The sequence below is a fragment of the Prenolepis imparis genome, unplaced genomic scaffold, assembly GCF_030444845.1.
Source record: "Prenolepis imparis isolate NDT839.2.m4 unplaced genomic scaffold, iyPreImpa1.0 SCAF_1, whole genome shotgun sequence".
NCBI classification, from domain to species: domain Eukaryota; kingdom Metazoa; phylum Arthropoda; class Insecta; order Hymenoptera; family Formicidae; genus Prenolepis; species Prenolepis imparis.
The window spans coordinates 21,807,583-21,823,245 of record NW_028141159.1 but is presented as its reverse complement, the minus strand read 5'-3'; the positions used below and the strand labels follow the sequence as shown (position 1 = coordinate 21,823,245).

Below are 15,663 nucleotides of genomic sequence, written 5' to 3'. Positions count from 1 at the left end.
ATTAGAAATTAATTTTTTCATATTTAAGTTGGGGCCGATTGTTAAAATATCAAGAATTCCCTTTTTCATTATCTTACATTAATTAATGCATATACAACTCTGTCCATTTCGATCGAATCTTATGATAAATCTTATGACACAACCAATAAAGATTTACGAATTCATTATACTATTCATTAATTCATGAATCGAAGAAAATTTTCGATATAGGTCTTATCTATCGATTGCAAATGATATACAAACAAAATTATATAATTTCTCATTTGTTATAATTCAAAACAAGATTTTTTTGTCAGCTTTTGCCAGACAAAAATAACATCCTTTTTTTTAAATTTATGTGACTCTACGTTGTTAATATATAAAAAAATTTCAATGATAAAAATTTTTAATGATTTTCTCAGAAACTTAATCTTTGATTGATAAGTTTATGTTCTCTCGGTATACACTAATAATAATGCTAACGCATTTCTTGACAAAAAGATAAGCTCTATCGATTCGCCTTTCTGTCGAGTATGTCTCGCACAGCTGTTCGTTCCTTCTTTTGTATTATTATAGTGTGTGACGATCTATTTCCCCAGCTTTACGAAGGCTAAAAGTAAGATGATTTCATGTTTTGATATATAAGAGACAACGAGATCTTTTTATTATTGTAAGTATATTGTAAGTATATTATATAATGCCGATATTGGAGGCTGACAAAACAAGGATGTGATGCTTGTTTTTTTTAATAAAAATTGTTTTTATAAAAGAAATTTTTTGTAAAAAAATATTTGTTAACTATTTCGACATAAACTATATTTATCAAAAATGATGAGGTGCCGCGATTAGCGTTGTAAATTGGAACTGATAGTTTGCGCGCTTAATATAATTAGTCTTTTCATTGCTAGCTTTGATTGGCATAAGATAGAATTTCGCTAAATAATATTTAACAACTAATATTTTAATTATTCAGATAAATAAGTGTAAAAAAGCATAAAAATGACTAAAATATTAAGACTTTATTTTATTTTGAAAATTTTATTTTTCTTTAATTAAACATTTTGATCCCTTTTCGGACCACCTTCAGTAATTGTCAACAAAATACTATGTGACGTTATCAACATACCGGAGATAAAAGGAAGGTTGACAGAAGAGCCTCAATCACTATATTCTCTAAATCTCTAAATAATGTATTGCAATATCCACGATAACCAGAGATAATAAAGAGCCCATAGGCATGCTGAAAGTTTGTTGATAACAAATACTATTGAAAGAAAAAGTCCTTTTGTGAATTCCTAATGATTGGAACCGATAAGAAATGTTTCATTTCTAAGAAGAATTGTATTTCCTTGGAGGTCGAAGTGCAAGAGTTTTAATTCTATGTATGCATTCTTATTAATTAAGTTTTATTAATTAAGTAAGAAGTAGCAGCAATTTTCCTGAACCCCGACTCTCGATGCAACAGTCATAGATATTAACCGCAATATAAGTTGATGTAGCTTATTATTCGCAACATCCTCGTTGCGAAAATTTAAAATTCATTAATACACCTGCAGAAACGCAGCCAGAAATATGCAAAAAGGCCTATGTATACATTAGTAAAAAATAATGATAAAAAATACACTTTCCTTCTCTTCCTCTCGAAAGGAGAAATCTCTCCAAAATAATCTCTTATATTCTTTGTTTCGCGACAAAATATTTATTAAATATTATTTTACTTTGTTTTAATTAAACTAAACTTTATTTTTAATAAACTTTATTAAAGTCAAGTTGTCGAGATAAACTTGCATAAATAAATTTAGAGAAAAGATAAAATGAGCGCATTTTAAAAATAGATATAAGATTTAATCATTAAGGCGCGTTTTATTAAATCAATTGAAGTGTGTTAAAATAGCTATTAAATATTTCTTATTTTTCATTTATGTTCATAACATATGCACGTAGAAAAAATCTCTATTATGATACACATTCAAAAATTAAACACAGATATACAATAATTTATCTTAGTTCATTCATTTCAAGATAATGAATTTGTAATATATATATAATATTCTGATTAATATTTGAGACTTCAGTCTTTTAATGTGTAATAAGTATAAAAATAAAAAAAAAATGTTAAACTTAAATATCAAATAATTTGTAAGAATAAAAATAAGAATAAAAAGAATTTTAATTTTTGCATCTATTATTGCAAATTATATGATAATATATATCAGAGAAAAGGTTTTTTCTAATACTTTCATCTTATATATATGTATTAAAATATTTCTGATATAATTTTCACAAATACATTATCTTAAAATTGTTTAAAATAATTCAACACTCACCAATTTGATGTGCAACAATGGGGTTGTAGACAATGTTGATCTGTAAAAGACAAACATATAAATATTATATAAAACAATTATCAAAATATTTAAATCATTTATAATATTTTAAATCATTTTTTGAAATATTAAAATTAATTTGAAAATTTAAATTTTAATATTTAATTAATATTTAATTAAATATTAATTTTAATATTTCAAAAAATAATTATATTATGCGCATAGTTAACTTTTTTATTCGTACTTTAATTAAGATATTAAAAAACTATATAATTTGCAAAGAAATATTTTTAAAGAAAAATAGAAATATATTTATAAAAATATTTAAATTAAAATATTTTACTATTTACTTTTACTATTAAATATTTTAATGAAATATTTAATAGTAAAAGTAATTTAATTAAAATATTTAATAGTCAAAGAATCTAGTTATGCATTACATATAAATAATTTTATCTACATATCTCTTAAATATAATCTAATGTAGAAATTATATTTTACACATATACAAATATTTTATTATTATTAATTATTATATTTATTATTAAATATTCTAAATATTTCAAAATATAAAATCCAGGATATTTTACATTCATTATTATACAACAATGTAAAATGTGGATCATTACCGCGAAGATAAATCAATAATCTCACAAATAACAAATAAAAAGTTAAATAAATTATAAATTATATTTACTCATTTATTTAATAAATTATATTATTTATTTAATAAATTATAAATTATAAATTAAATTTAAATTATATTATATTTAAAAATTATTATATTTCAAAATTATTATATTTAAATATATTTAAGTTAAATAAATTATAAATTATATTTACCCTATCGTTGCTCCGTCATTGTCCGATGCCTTTCCGGGCCTCCAAATCTCTCTCTCTCTCTCTCCGCGTCGTTCCTTTTTTATGGCACTCACTCGCGAATACACGGTTAATTACGATCGCACTCCCGATTTTAATCACACGTGACACGCACTTTATTACATTGCAACGATTACTCGATTTACTCGCGTAATTTTTTTTTGTTCCCGACGCCCGGGTTTTAGCTATCACATTTTCCACGCGTTTCCGGTAAAACGCGAGAATCGCGAGAGCGATTAACACCGATGCTCCGTTTTCGCGTCGCCGCTCTTTTCAAGGCCACTTATCGGAGGACCTTAATTAGGGAGAATCGCCGAGAAATAGATATACTATACTTTTGCGTCGAAATAAGCACCCGGTAATTCTCGCGATCCGCCCTCGTAAACTCGCGCGCGCCAACTTTTGGCGGTTCGGCCGGGTCGGAGCTGCGATGACGTCACGCGACCTTTCGGAGGAAAACGAACGTGAGATTACGCTAGATTCGCGGCCGACGAGATCGATCTCGCGATCGCGACGTCGATACGTACGGCGCGATCGGATTCATGCAATAATTAACGACGCGAAGACGCTAATTAATATACTCGAGCTAATTAATAATTAATACTTTCGCGGACGAGAGACCGGCGATGAGCGCGCGAACGTTGATCGTGAACAATTCGAAAGTGCACCAGAGGGCAGCATGGAGCACTAGATTGTGTTGGAAAATATATTCACCTAGGGTGAAGCGCTCGATTGACCAATCAGGACAAAGAGATCCTCGGCCTCCGATTGGTCCATCAAATTCTGCACTTTGACCGGCGGATTTTTGAACGCAACCCTCAAGTTTCTTTCGATGTAATAAATTATTTATTAATTGGCGTTGCGTGTGATATTTGTATACTGAATAAAAGTTGTCCTTTAAAATGGGACACCCGGTATATATATTTCAATTATTACATCAAACATCTATAATTGATAATTGATATTTGATTATGTAAGAAAGTTATTTCATTATATCATTATATATTTTTTATAATTATTTATATAATTTTGTTATATAAAATATAAATAATTTAAAAATATTTAATTGTGATTTTTTTATTCGATATTCTTCTGTATCGATATAAAAGAATTATATCGAATAATGACAAACATGTGAAACATGTCTGCAATCAGAGAAAAGCGTCCGCATGTCTGTTTTTGCTGCAACTGACATTTCGACTGCAATTATTTATAATACATTCATGCTGATTTACGTGTAAAAAAATATGACTGAATATTCCTGCGGTATCGTTACAAATGGCCATCGCACTGATATCGTTTTAAGACCGTACAGGTATTATAATGTAACTTAACCCTAACCTCTTTAAGTATTTACAGATATCTTTTGGAGAAAGCAAAAATAGAATTTTCCTATTTTTATTAATTTAATTTATTGTATATAATTGTTTTTATTACGCAAAATAATTTTAAAATATCTAGTTGATAGTTGATTATGAAAGGAAATTATTTCATTATTTCATTAATTTATAATTATTTATATTTATATAATTTTGTTATATAAAATATAAATAATTTAAAAATATCTAATTGTGATATTCGATGTTTTTTATTCAATATTCTTCTGTATCGATATAAAAGAATTATATCGATTATTTGATATTGAATAATGACATGAAAATTCTATTTTATTTACAATATTATCGCATATTTTGTCTTGTAGCAATCGGACGCTCTTGATTGTAACGCATTTCAAAAAATTCGGCACATTATTGATGATAAATCGTGAATCCTCTGTGAACGGTTACTCAAGTGATGTGTTCACAATAAAGTAAGTAATAATAATTACTGTGCAATTTTTAAAACTATATATATATATATATGTACTTAATATTATTAAATTTTTTAGGACACTCTTTGGTAGTGACAACAATGACGTTCATGTAGCTGCCAGATATATAGCGCAAGAACTTAACATCGAAAAACCTTTATTGCTATCAATAGCCTTAAAAGATTATAACGTGAAGACTTTAAAAGCTATCGTTGCTGCTGTGAATCAAATAAAACCGTAGTAATATAATATTTGCCGCATCACTATGAGCTTAATTTTTGGGCAGCTGGTTATCGGTCCACCCGGTAGTGGAAAAACAACATATTGTAATGCAATGTCTAAATTCCTCGAGTCTCTTGGAAGAAAAGTAGCTGTTATTAACATTGGTATGTAAATATTTATATATTTTATATTTATATTTATTTTATATATTTATATATTTGATATATATTTATATATTTTATATATTTATATATTACATATTTTAATTTGTAAATATTATATTACTATTTCTTTAATTAAATCTAAGCAAGCAATTTTTATATTTTAGATCCAGCAAATGAAAACATGGAGTATACTCCAGCAATAGATATATCTGAATTGATTAAACACGAAGATGTTATGACGGACTGTGGACTTGGACCAAATGGTGCTTTAGTTCATTGCATGGAATTTTTAGAAACCAATGTGCAGTGGCTCATCACAAAAGTGTTAACTTTAAAGGATCACTATTTCATATTTGATTGTCCGGGTCAAGTGAGTTGTGACACATTGTTCTCTTAAATTATCTTTTTATAGTGACCAAATAATACATTATAAAATATAACAGGTTGAGTTGTATACGCATCATAAATCGGTGAGTCGGATAGCAGAGAAATTGAGCGAGAATTTAATAAGATTATGCAGTGTGCATCTTGTAGATTCACATCATTGTAGCGATCCTGGTAAATACTAATGAATTTATTTTAATTAATTTATATTAGATTATTAGAATTTCACATTTAATTGTGTTTTTTATTACTATTTACAGGAAAATATTTATCCTCCTTGATTCTTTGCACAACAGTGATGTTACAAATAGGTTTGCCTCATGTAAATATTATGACAAAATTTGATGAAATGAAGAAGTTTAAAGATTGCCTAGCGTTCAATATAGATTTTTACACAGAGGTACTGGATTTGAATTATCTCTTAGAACAATTGGATGAGGATGTTTTTATTGGAAAGTAAGTTAATTGTACTTAAATATCCAAAATGTGAATGTGTTCCATTAATTCGTAAAATAATTTTATGGCAAGTTTCTAAGTACATGCAATGTTTTACAGGCACAAGAAACTTAACAAAGCGCTAATATCGATAATCGAGGGCTATAGTCTTGTCAGTTTTATACCATTAGATGTTTCTAATAAAACATTGTTGTTACAAGTAAAAAACGTGGTGGATAAGGCTAGCGGATATGTTTTTGGTGGTAATGAGCCACGAGACGTTCAAACATTACTCGCATGTGCGGTAGGAGCTGTCAGTGAAAACGAAAAAATGTCAACATTGGATGAATATTTATGAGCACTTCAGCATAACTCTAGTATACATCAAAATTATATTTGTTTTGAAGTAACTATTATGATCAAATTTTATTTAAAAAATGAGAATGTTCAGAGATTGCACCTAGCATTCAATATACATTTTTATACAAAAGTGTTAGATTTTATCCGTTAGAACAAGTGAATAAATATCTCTTTATATTACACAAAGTAAACTAATACTTATACCTAAATATGTTATATTAAGAATGTTCCACAAAATATTCTATATAATCCCGACATGATCCTTTTATAAGTTATATATGTTTATAAATAATAAATGCCGATCTAAAATCTGATGCCACCTGAAGAAAGTGTTTTTATTGCATCTATACACTTCAATCCAATTGATTGACGAAAATCTGCGCTAAATCATCGTAATCGTATACTCTTTTCAAAAACGTATCTGTCAATTTTAATCCAGAGATAGTCTATGCAAAAAAAATGCGTTATTTAGTAATATATTAACATTCGCATATAAATAAATTACTTACAATAATGCCTGTAGTCAACGTAATCAAACAGAGAGGTATGTCCATAGAAACTCCAGGTTTCAAAGTGCCAATCGTTGTATCTGATATCCCGCACCAAGCTATAGAATCATTGGATTCTAAGCTCAATAGCAATTCCATACTTCTTTCTCTATATATATAAAAAAGTGAAAAAATCGTAATTATATTCATAATAATATATCATGTTTTTTTCTTCGCAATCTCATACTTACGACGTATTTATTATATGACACGTGCAATTGACTGGTTCTTCAAGATACACCTTCAAAGGAACGTCTTTCAAGATGACTCTCAGATCTCCGTATTCAGGTGCCTGAGATAAAACGCAATTTTATATACATATTATATACATATAATTGTATTTATTTATGAATAATGTAACATACCATTCTCTGTAACTGACTCGTTTGCAATCTTCCCCTCTCTCCCAAATTGCTCCTCCACACAATATCTAATTTGCCAATATTCGTGGCATTTTGCATCATTTTCGGATCTTTCATTAGGCTTAACTGTGGTTTTAAACAATACAAATATTGTCTACTACAATTTGTGTCTAGTAGATTTACGCTTCCATAAATAGATTCATCTTCGTCGTTCGTATTCAATGTAGTTACTGGAATATAATATATTTCAAATAAAACTCTTAATTATAATCATTTTTAATTATGATCAGTGATCAACTTACCGCTAAATAAATGAGATGATTCAAGAGCAACTTTTTCTAAACAAATTGGCCCGGCTGTTAGATTTTGTATTTGTGCCTCGAGATATACTTCATCTGACTTTAAAGAAAATATTACTATGAAAATTGACAGGCATATTGGCAGAATAACAATTTGTATGAGCACATGTGTAACATTAGTACAATTAGATACTAATATAATATTACCTCTGCATTATAAAATTTTGTCTTCACATCCAGTGGTTTAACTACCTGGAATTTAAAATATTTTCTAAACGACGATGGAGGTCCTCCAAGCTGATTTGTGTAAGACACTTCGCAAACCAATCTAGAAATATAAGATGTATTTTTTTACTTGAACTTGAGAATGAATTTTTATAAAAACTAATAAATATCCTTACATATGTGTACCTATTTCCTTAACCTCGTGGTGAATAACTTCATCTACTGTATTATCAGGTGCTAATTCCTTTCCTTCTAGATTTCCAGAGAGGGAAATTGTCTGCGTACTTGTTTGTAAGTCTGCCTATGGAATATATCAGACAAAAAGGATATTAGAAAATATAAAAATTTGACATGATAAAAAAAACGTAATTATTTATTATCACAAAATATAACTCCAATATACTATTTGAAAACTTACTTTTACGGTAACATATTTTACCACTTGATTACTGCCATTATGTACACATAGATAGCTGGAAAATATCTCTCCTAGATAGATATTCCTAGAATAAAATACAAATATCACTCAAAGTAATATTATAGAACTCGCTTGGAATATTTTTTTCTAAATATAAGGAGAAATATTTATAAACCGAGGAAACATACCCAAAACTTTGAGGTAGCACCATAAACTGCCCTATAGCGAGCGTTTCTATGCCTTGCAACGCTGTACAATCATTCTTGAGTTCATTGTTCAGTGTATTACCTGGCAAATCTGTTGAATCGCATGTAACAACCATGGGACTCGCCAGAGTAGGTCGTGTTAATCTCATCACTGTAAGAATGATAATTTATTATCTTCATGGATATATGATTCTTTCATGCCAATTTTTCCTTTATTAATTATATATATATACATATATATGTATATAATAAAATAATAAAAATAACATAATATAACCTGAAAGCTTGCAAAATGGATGCAATTATTTCACAATACATTACCCTTTAATGCCAGTAAATGTTCGCTCTTTGTTTTAACTTCCATTTTTCCAAATAAATCGTAACAACACAATAAATTAAAACACCGTTAAAATATCTAAAAATTATTTACATACATTGCTATCGAACTGTCATTTCAGAATTAACCTAACCTAACCTCGTTATCTTATGTCAACAGGACGAGCGAGTCGATTCAAATCGATTAATCGATATGATCGAAAATCTAATCGATCGTGATTTTAAATTCCGTCTCGAAGAGAATAAAATTTCTTCGTATTAAATATTTCATATATATGTGTGTTGTACAAAAATATAAAAATAGATTTTATTTTGAAAATATTTCTCTTTTCCTTTTAATTAATATTATAATATTATAATATAATATGTAAAATATAATATATAATATAATATAATATATATAATATATGTATATAATAATATAATATATATAATATAATATATATGTAATATAATAATATAATATATAATACAATAATATATAATATAATAATATATAATACAATAATATATAATATAATAATCCCTTTCTAAAAAAAGGCATGTTATTGACATTGTTGTCGCTTTTCTGCGATACTAATTGGCTGTCTCGATTCGCGTTGTGCATTTACTGCATTATATTCATAGCATCGAGCAGCTGTCATCGCGAGAGTTAGCAGTGTGTTTGACAGTTTGTCCAAAATACAATAAAATAAAATAATTTTTTATGTTTTAAATAATATGTTATAATACTTTAAACTCGATTAATATTTTTGATATGCTTATCAGTTGATTTCTGTCAATAATATTAATCGCGGATAAAGTATTATAACATATTATATTACTTAAAATATATTATTATTTTAATTATAATAATGTATTGTAAATAAAATAATATGTTATAATATATAGTTATAATATATGTATATATACTTTATCCGCGATTAATATTTTTTGACGCAGAAATCAGCTAATAACTGTCAAAAATATTAATCGAATTTAAAGTATTAAAACATATTATTATTTTATTTTATTTTATTTTATTTTGGACAAACTGTCAAACTGCTAACCCTCACAATGACAGCCTCTCGATGTTATGAATATAATCTACAATGCAAATTGAGGCAGCTAATCAACATCGCAAAAAAGAGGCAACTTTTAGGTAGCTTGCGAATACAGAATTATGCGCGATTCCATTTTAAAATCAATGGACTATTTTATTCTCAATTTAGCGTCAATATCTCATAAATGATTAATTTAACGCTGCTATATCTTTTCGCGTATATATATGTATATTTATTACACCATTATTTTATATCACTGTTTCGCATTTAACCCTTTAATCATGATGTCCAAATTAATTAATATTGCTTATTATTTATTATTATAAATTTTAACTTGTCATATTTTATCAATTTATACTCTTTTTATTGACCTATACTACTTACATTTATTACATTATTTTATGTCACCATTTTGCATTTAACTTTTTAATTTATGATGTCAAAATTAATTAATATTGCTTATTATTTATTGTTATATGTATTGATTGATAGTGTTTTTATTAACTTATGTTACTTTCATTGATCTACACTACTTTCATTGACCTATACCACTTATATTGATTACATCATTATTTTATATCACTGTTTTGCATTTAATCCCTTAATTATAATGTTTCAAATTAATTAATTTTGCTTATTATTTATTATTATAAATATTAACTTTTAATATTTTATTGATTTATACTACTTTTATTAACCTATACTACTTACATTTACTACATTATTTTATGTCACCGTTTTACATTTAACTTTTTAATTTATGTACACATTTATATATATATATATACATTTATGTACACATTTATATATATATATACATACATTTATGTACACATTTATATATATATACATTTATGTACACATTTATATTTTTATTGCATTTGTATTTAGATTATTTTAAGCATATCAATCATATTATTTCCAAGATCATCTTGTTAAAAACTTTATAATTATATATAGAATGTTCTATAACTTAATTGCGCAAACTTTTACTTTTTCGAAAAAAAATTTATATAATTATTCTTTACATTATTTTTTAATTATTTTAATTATTATTCTTATTTTTATCTGTTTAAATAATGCATAAAATATATAAAATAATAATAATGTAAAAATATATAACAAATAATATAAAGTAATAATGTAAAAAAAAATATATATATGTATAACTATAGAACAGACTGCACTATCTCTGCAGTAATATGTGTCATTTATGTCCGAAAAATCGTCTGAGTTAATAGGGGAATATAATTTGCAAAGAGGTAGTGTCGATAGTGCAGCAATAAATATATTCGAAAAATCATCCGCGTTAATAGGAGAATATAATTTGCAAAGAGGCAGTGTCGATAGTGCGGCAATAAATGTCTTTTAATATGTCCGAAAAATCGTCTGAGTTAATAGGAATACATGTTATGCAAAGAGGTTGTTCGAAGTAACGTCGGTAATAGGTTGGTAAATTATCGACGTTATTATCGATAAATTAGCAACCTTTATTACCGACGTTACTTCGATCTACCTCTTTGCATAATATGTATTCCTATTAACTCAGATGATTTTTCGGACCTGAAAAGACACATATTGCTACACTATACCTCTTCGCAAAATATGTTCCCCTATTAACTCAGACGATTTTTCGAGCGCAATAAGACATATATTATTGCTTGTTAAATCTCTTCGCAAAATATAATCTATTAATTTAGATGAATTATCGAAGATATTAAAAGACTCGTATTATTGCACGTTAATTGCATTAATAATTATCTGTAAATTAATAACAAAAATATATGAAAACTGATTTTTCTCGCAGATTCTGCCACTGAATAAGCGCAAGAGTCCTGAGATTATAAATCAAATAAATAAATAAAAATCGCTAATCGACAAGCCGTTAAATGAAAAATAGAATTAGTAAGAAATTAGTAGAATTAATGATGTTTTATTATTATTAAATGTATATTTTTCTGTTTTCTGTACAATTTATTGTAATCACGGTCTTGCATAAATAAAAATAAATTAAATTATATATTACAATAAAAAAATATAAATAATAAAAATAAATAATAGATATATATTTATATTATAAATAAAATATAAAATACATTATATTATTTTTTACGTATTATTAATCAATAATAATTTTAATAAATCGTATATTGGATTTCTCGCGCATGCGCGTGGAATTTATATCACATATACATATATATATTGAATTTTAGAAAATATATTTATTAAATATAAAATATTTATTTCAGGTAACAATATATTTTCTAATATAAGATAATCAGAAATATCAGAACAATGGAATTATAAAAAATTAGTCACTCGCATTATATTTTCTAAAATTCTAGAATAATAATCTTAGAAAAAGATATTTAATTTTGAAAACAAGCAATAGAAATATTTTTCTTCTAATATAATATTTTATATTTAATAATATAATATTTTATATAATATTTATATAATATATAATATAATATCATTTTATATTTATGATCACACTTATATTTTGTATTTCTTAGATATTTTATGTATCTGTTTTGCTTGGAATCCAACTAAGATAATCGAGTTGAGTTGCAGCTTGATACTCTCCTTCACTAAATTGTGCGATGCTCATTGACAAATAAATCCTGACTGCTGTACACCTTCACCAGGGTAGAGATTATGTCAGACACCTTGCTGCATTGTTTTAGCTGAAAATACAAATTCTATATTTAATACTGACGCTATACAATACTGAAGCCAGCCAGTACAACACACAGCTGCTTTTATAACGCGACTAATGAAATTTCACGGTTTACTGGGATTAACGTTGACAGAATCCGGCATTCACCTTTTCCAATCCTCAGTCTCGCTGATCGTCCAACTGTTGTTTAATTGCACGTCCTTTACCAATTCGTCGGCCAATTTGCTCGGCGAATCTTCGAGCAGACAGTTAACGACAAAACGTACGATGTCCTCTCTGCTTTCCAAATAACTCCTGAAGAAATAAACGTATTCGACAAATCAATATAGAACAAACGGATACATAAGAATCTATATGCGATAAGCTGTAGAGATCTCACTTGATAGGTTCCATTGACAGCTTGACAACTTCCAGAAGAACTCCCGTTAGATCGAGATACTTGACAATTTTTATTTTATCTTTTTATAGCGGCGATCTATATCCGGGGTGTTCACCCCGGTATGTAAGAGTCTCGTTTTAATTGCTTTCTGAAAATTCCTAAGATCCTTCTATTGAGCCGTTTCTTCCAGGCAAATTCAGATCATTCACCGCAGGTTGACTCGAGATATTCTGGGAAAAAGTATAGCATGCAAATACATGTTTTTATGAATAAAATTTATATGTTGAATAGATGATCGATCCATATCTTGGTGTATGTTTCATACAGGAAATAGAAATAATTTCTGTTTAAATTTATTTATGGCACTATGGATTTCATCAGTTAGTGCAACCGTTTTCGAAAAACCACCAAAACAGATTCTTACCCGCTAAATTATGACAACAGTTTCGAGCCACTGTAAAAATAAAACATTACATCATAGATATTACTATAATTATTATAATTATTATTATAAATTATATGAGATTAATAAAAAGAGAGAGATAAAAACGTTCACATATGTTTTCTAATGAAATCTATTATGACTTGTCAAATGTTGTCGCATGTTTTTTTAATTAGATGATTCTTGATACGAATATAAATTAATGATATGTGAGTGCAATTTCCTACGAGTCTCTCCAATAATTTCAGATCAACTAGTTTTCTATTAATTGATATATCTGATTTAAGACATATATTTCTGTATATATCTCATAAGTATTAGATCACAAAGTGATTATATTAAGATAAATATTTACCTTGAGAAGAGTTGTCTGAATTGCAGAATACATTAAAGGCAACTTTATAGATCTGGTCTATAGTACAATCGTGACACAATAGTAATTGGTTCAACAATGTAGCTCTGACAATGAGCTTGAATTGTGTCTCCATATCATTTTTGGTGCTTTACGAATCCGTAGCCACATCCTTGTTCTTCTTATATATTCCAACATTTTTAGAACAAGTAGAAACTCCGTAAACATAATGTACAGATCATCCACAGCATGCTTGAACAATTCCCTGTTGGCTGTACTCTGTATTCTCGAATTTTTCCCAGAACGCTGATGCCACATACCAATAAATGTATTGTTCTATAATTCCATATGATGAATAATAATGTTTTCGACGAATTATGACAGCTTTAAAACTCTCTCATCTTTGGCAAGATTCGCAAACTCTTCCTCAGTGCCTTCTTCTTCAGTCTGCGAAAGAGAAAATAATAAATTTTCAAAATAAAAAAATAGTCATCAAGTATTTAATCAAAACAATTGTGTCTAAATCCAGTTAAAAGGAAAGCGAAAATTGTTAATATATAATATTAATTACATGCAGCAGCTTCCTGGAAAAGCGCGTTCTAAGCGAACAAAATTAATAAATTGCAATTAAAAATCCCAAACAGAAGAAAGAAATGTTTTTGTTAATGCATAAAAGTAAAATTATATACTGATAAATATAAATATGCACATTTTATTTTTAATTTACGAATTTATCACATAAAATTGTGCATTACTGTAAAGTTCCACTGATCTCTTTGTAAAACATATTCTTCTAACTCAGAAATGAATTTTCAAGCACATTAAAAGATACATTACTGCGTTTGCACTATTCACATTTTTTCGCAAAATCTTCTAATAACTTTAATGTGTATTTTCGAAGATATCTAAAGGTGCACATTATTGCTTGTGTAAAGTGCATTACTTACTTCTTCGCGAAGTATATTTTCCGAATAATTCAGACGAACTTTTGAGAGTATGAAAAGACGCGTATTACTGCACGTCAACTGCATTATCTGTAATTAATAGAATATATAAAAATTAATTATATCTAAATATAAATATCTTAATAAAATTCCAAAGTTTGAAAATTATATATAATAATAATCTTAATAAAATTGTATATAATAAAAAAAAACTCAATTTCCAAAGAAATGAAAATTAATTTTATATCTAAATATTATATATCTAAATAAATTTCCAAAGTTTTCATATAAATATTAAAATACATTTTTAAAATATTTATCTTTATTTTATATAATTGATATTGTGCTATATAAATTGTTTTACTTTCTATTCTTTTTTTTTACATAAATAATACTTTGTAGAAAAATTTTACATAATACTTCAAACAGAGATATACTTGTTTGAAAAATGAATACTTACGCATAAAATGAATACTTAAATAACTCTCATCATAAGGATCTTCTGGATCTCCTAAAGATCATTTTTGAATATGAACATTATGGGTTCCAATAATTCTGAACAACTCAAGTTGAAACAAGCTCAAAGATACTATTAAGCATTCATCGCCCACCTGTCACATAAGTTTCGGTACAGTTTTATATATAAATTTGTATATAAGGGAGGAAAACATATATATAACTCTTTTTATAAGAAAAGTAAAAAGAAAGATACCTGTATTCTTCTCTGTTTGTTGTTTTGGCTTTTTAACAATAAATGTTTTCTTCTACATACATTTGAATCCACATGACAGAAATATATCTTTATTTGAGAGATCCAAAAGCAACTCATCCTCCAATTTGTTAAGTACTCTGCGTTGATACCACTGCTT

The 15,663-nt window shown here is 27.1% G+C and overlaps 3 protein-coding genes, 1 long non-coding RNA gene and 1 pseudogene across 5 annotated transcripts; 2 read left to right on the top strand and 3 right to left on the bottom strand.

The window, feature by feature from the left end:
• Positions 1 to 4,252: 4,252 nt before the first annotated feature.
• On the top strand, positions 4,253 to 5,236 carry LOC145936153 (proteasome assembly chaperone 3-like). Its single transcript, XM_083038055.1, has 3 exons — positions 4,253 to 4,500; positions 4,888 to 4,995; positions 5,074 to 5,236. Exons 1-3 carry the CDS (start codon positions 4,433 to 4,435, stop codon positions 5,234 to 5,236), a joined length of 339 nt encoding a protein of 112 aa, XP_082894181.1. The 5' UTR covers positions 4,253 to 4,432.
• A 9-nt stretch (positions 5,237 to 5,245) lies between these two features.
• LOC145936143 (GPN-loop GTPase 2) lies at positions 5,246 to 6,558 on the top strand. The gene is made up of 5 exons (XM_083038047.1): positions 5,246 to 5,381; positions 5,546 to 5,751; positions 5,825 to 5,939; positions 6,026 to 6,221; positions 6,321 to 6,558. The coding sequence occupies exons 1-5, from the start codon at positions 5,261 to 5,263 to the stop codon at positions 6,556 to 6,558; spliced, it is 876 nt and encodes a 291-aa protein (XP_082894173.1). The 5' UTR covers positions 5,246 to 5,260.
• On the bottom strand, positions 6,535 to 9,097 carry LOC145936137 (trafficking protein particle complex subunit 13). Its single transcript, XM_083038036.1, has 10 exons — positions 8,940 to 9,097; positions 8,601 to 8,769; positions 8,413 to 8,497; positions 8,171 to 8,295; positions 7,977 to 8,097; positions 7,773 to 7,869; positions 7,474 to 7,700; positions 7,300 to 7,400; positions 7,070 to 7,217; positions 6,535 to 7,006 (listed from the first exon to the last, which is right to left on the bottom strand). Exons 1-10 carry the CDS (start codon positions 8,980 to 8,982, stop codon positions 6,914 to 6,916), a joined length of 1,209 nt encoding a protein of 402 aa, XP_082894162.1. The 5' UTR covers positions 8,983 to 9,097; the 3' UTR covers positions 6,535 to 6,913.
• A 3,153-nt stretch (positions 9,098 to 12,250) lies between these two features.
• On the bottom strand, positions 12,251 to 13,286 carry LOC145944515 (anaphase-promoting complex subunit 2-like; annotated as a pseudogene). Its single transcript, XR_014426691.1, has 3 exons — positions 13,057 to 13,286; positions 12,825 to 12,971; positions 12,251 to 12,684 (listed from the first exon to the last, which is right to left on the bottom strand). The product of XR_014426691.1 is annotated as an anaphase-promoting complex subunit 2-like (transcript).
• A 6-nt stretch (positions 13,287 to 13,292) lies between these two features.
• LOC145939791 (uncharacterized) lies at positions 13,293 to 15,638 on the bottom strand. Its single transcript, XR_014425904.1, has 5 exons — positions 15,507 to 15,638; positions 15,255 to 15,405; positions 14,798 to 14,884; positions 13,854 to 14,297; positions 13,293 to 13,510 (listed from the first exon to the last, which is right to left on the bottom strand). It is a non-coding gene; the product is annotated as an uncharacterized LOC145939791 (long non-coding RNA).
• Between the last annotated feature and the right edge of the window lie 25 nt (positions 15,639 to 15,663).

Coding starts and splice junctions, on each gene's coding strand:
- LOC145936137 (XM_083038036.1), bottom strand. CDS start 8,982: ATGGAAGTTAAAACAAAGAGCGAACATTTACTGGCATTAAAGG. Junction 8,498..8,600: donor GTGCTACCTCAAAGTTTTGG/GTATGTTTCCTC, acceptor ATTTTATTCTAG/GAATATCTATCTAGGAGAGA. Junction 7,701..7,772: donor ATCATCTCATTTATTTAGCG/GTAAGTTGATCA, acceptor ATTATATTCCAG/TAACTACATTGAATACGAAC.
- LOC145936143 (XM_083038047.1), top strand. CDS start 5,261: ATGAGCTTAATTTTTGGGCAGCTGGTTATCGGTCCACCCGGTAGTGGA. Junction 5,752..5,824: donor TATTTGATTGTCCGGGTCAA/GTGAGTTGTGAC, acceptor AAAATATAACAG/GTTGAGTTGTATACGCATCA. Junction 6,222..6,320: donor GAGGATGTTTTTATTGGAAA/GTAAGTTAATTG, acceptor AATGTTTTACAG/GCACAAGAAACTTAACAAAG.
- LOC145936153 (XM_083038055.1), top strand. CDS start 4,433: ATGACTGAATATTCCTGCGGTATCGTTACAAATGGCCATCGCACTGAT. Junction 4,501..4,887: donor ATCGTTTTAAGACCGTACAG/GTATTATAATGT, acceptor TTTGTCTTGTAG/CAATCGGACGCTCTTGATTG. Junction 4,996..5,073: donor AGTGATGTGTTCACAATAAA/GTAAGTAATAAT, acceptor TAAATTTTTTAG/GACACTCTTTGGTAGTGACA.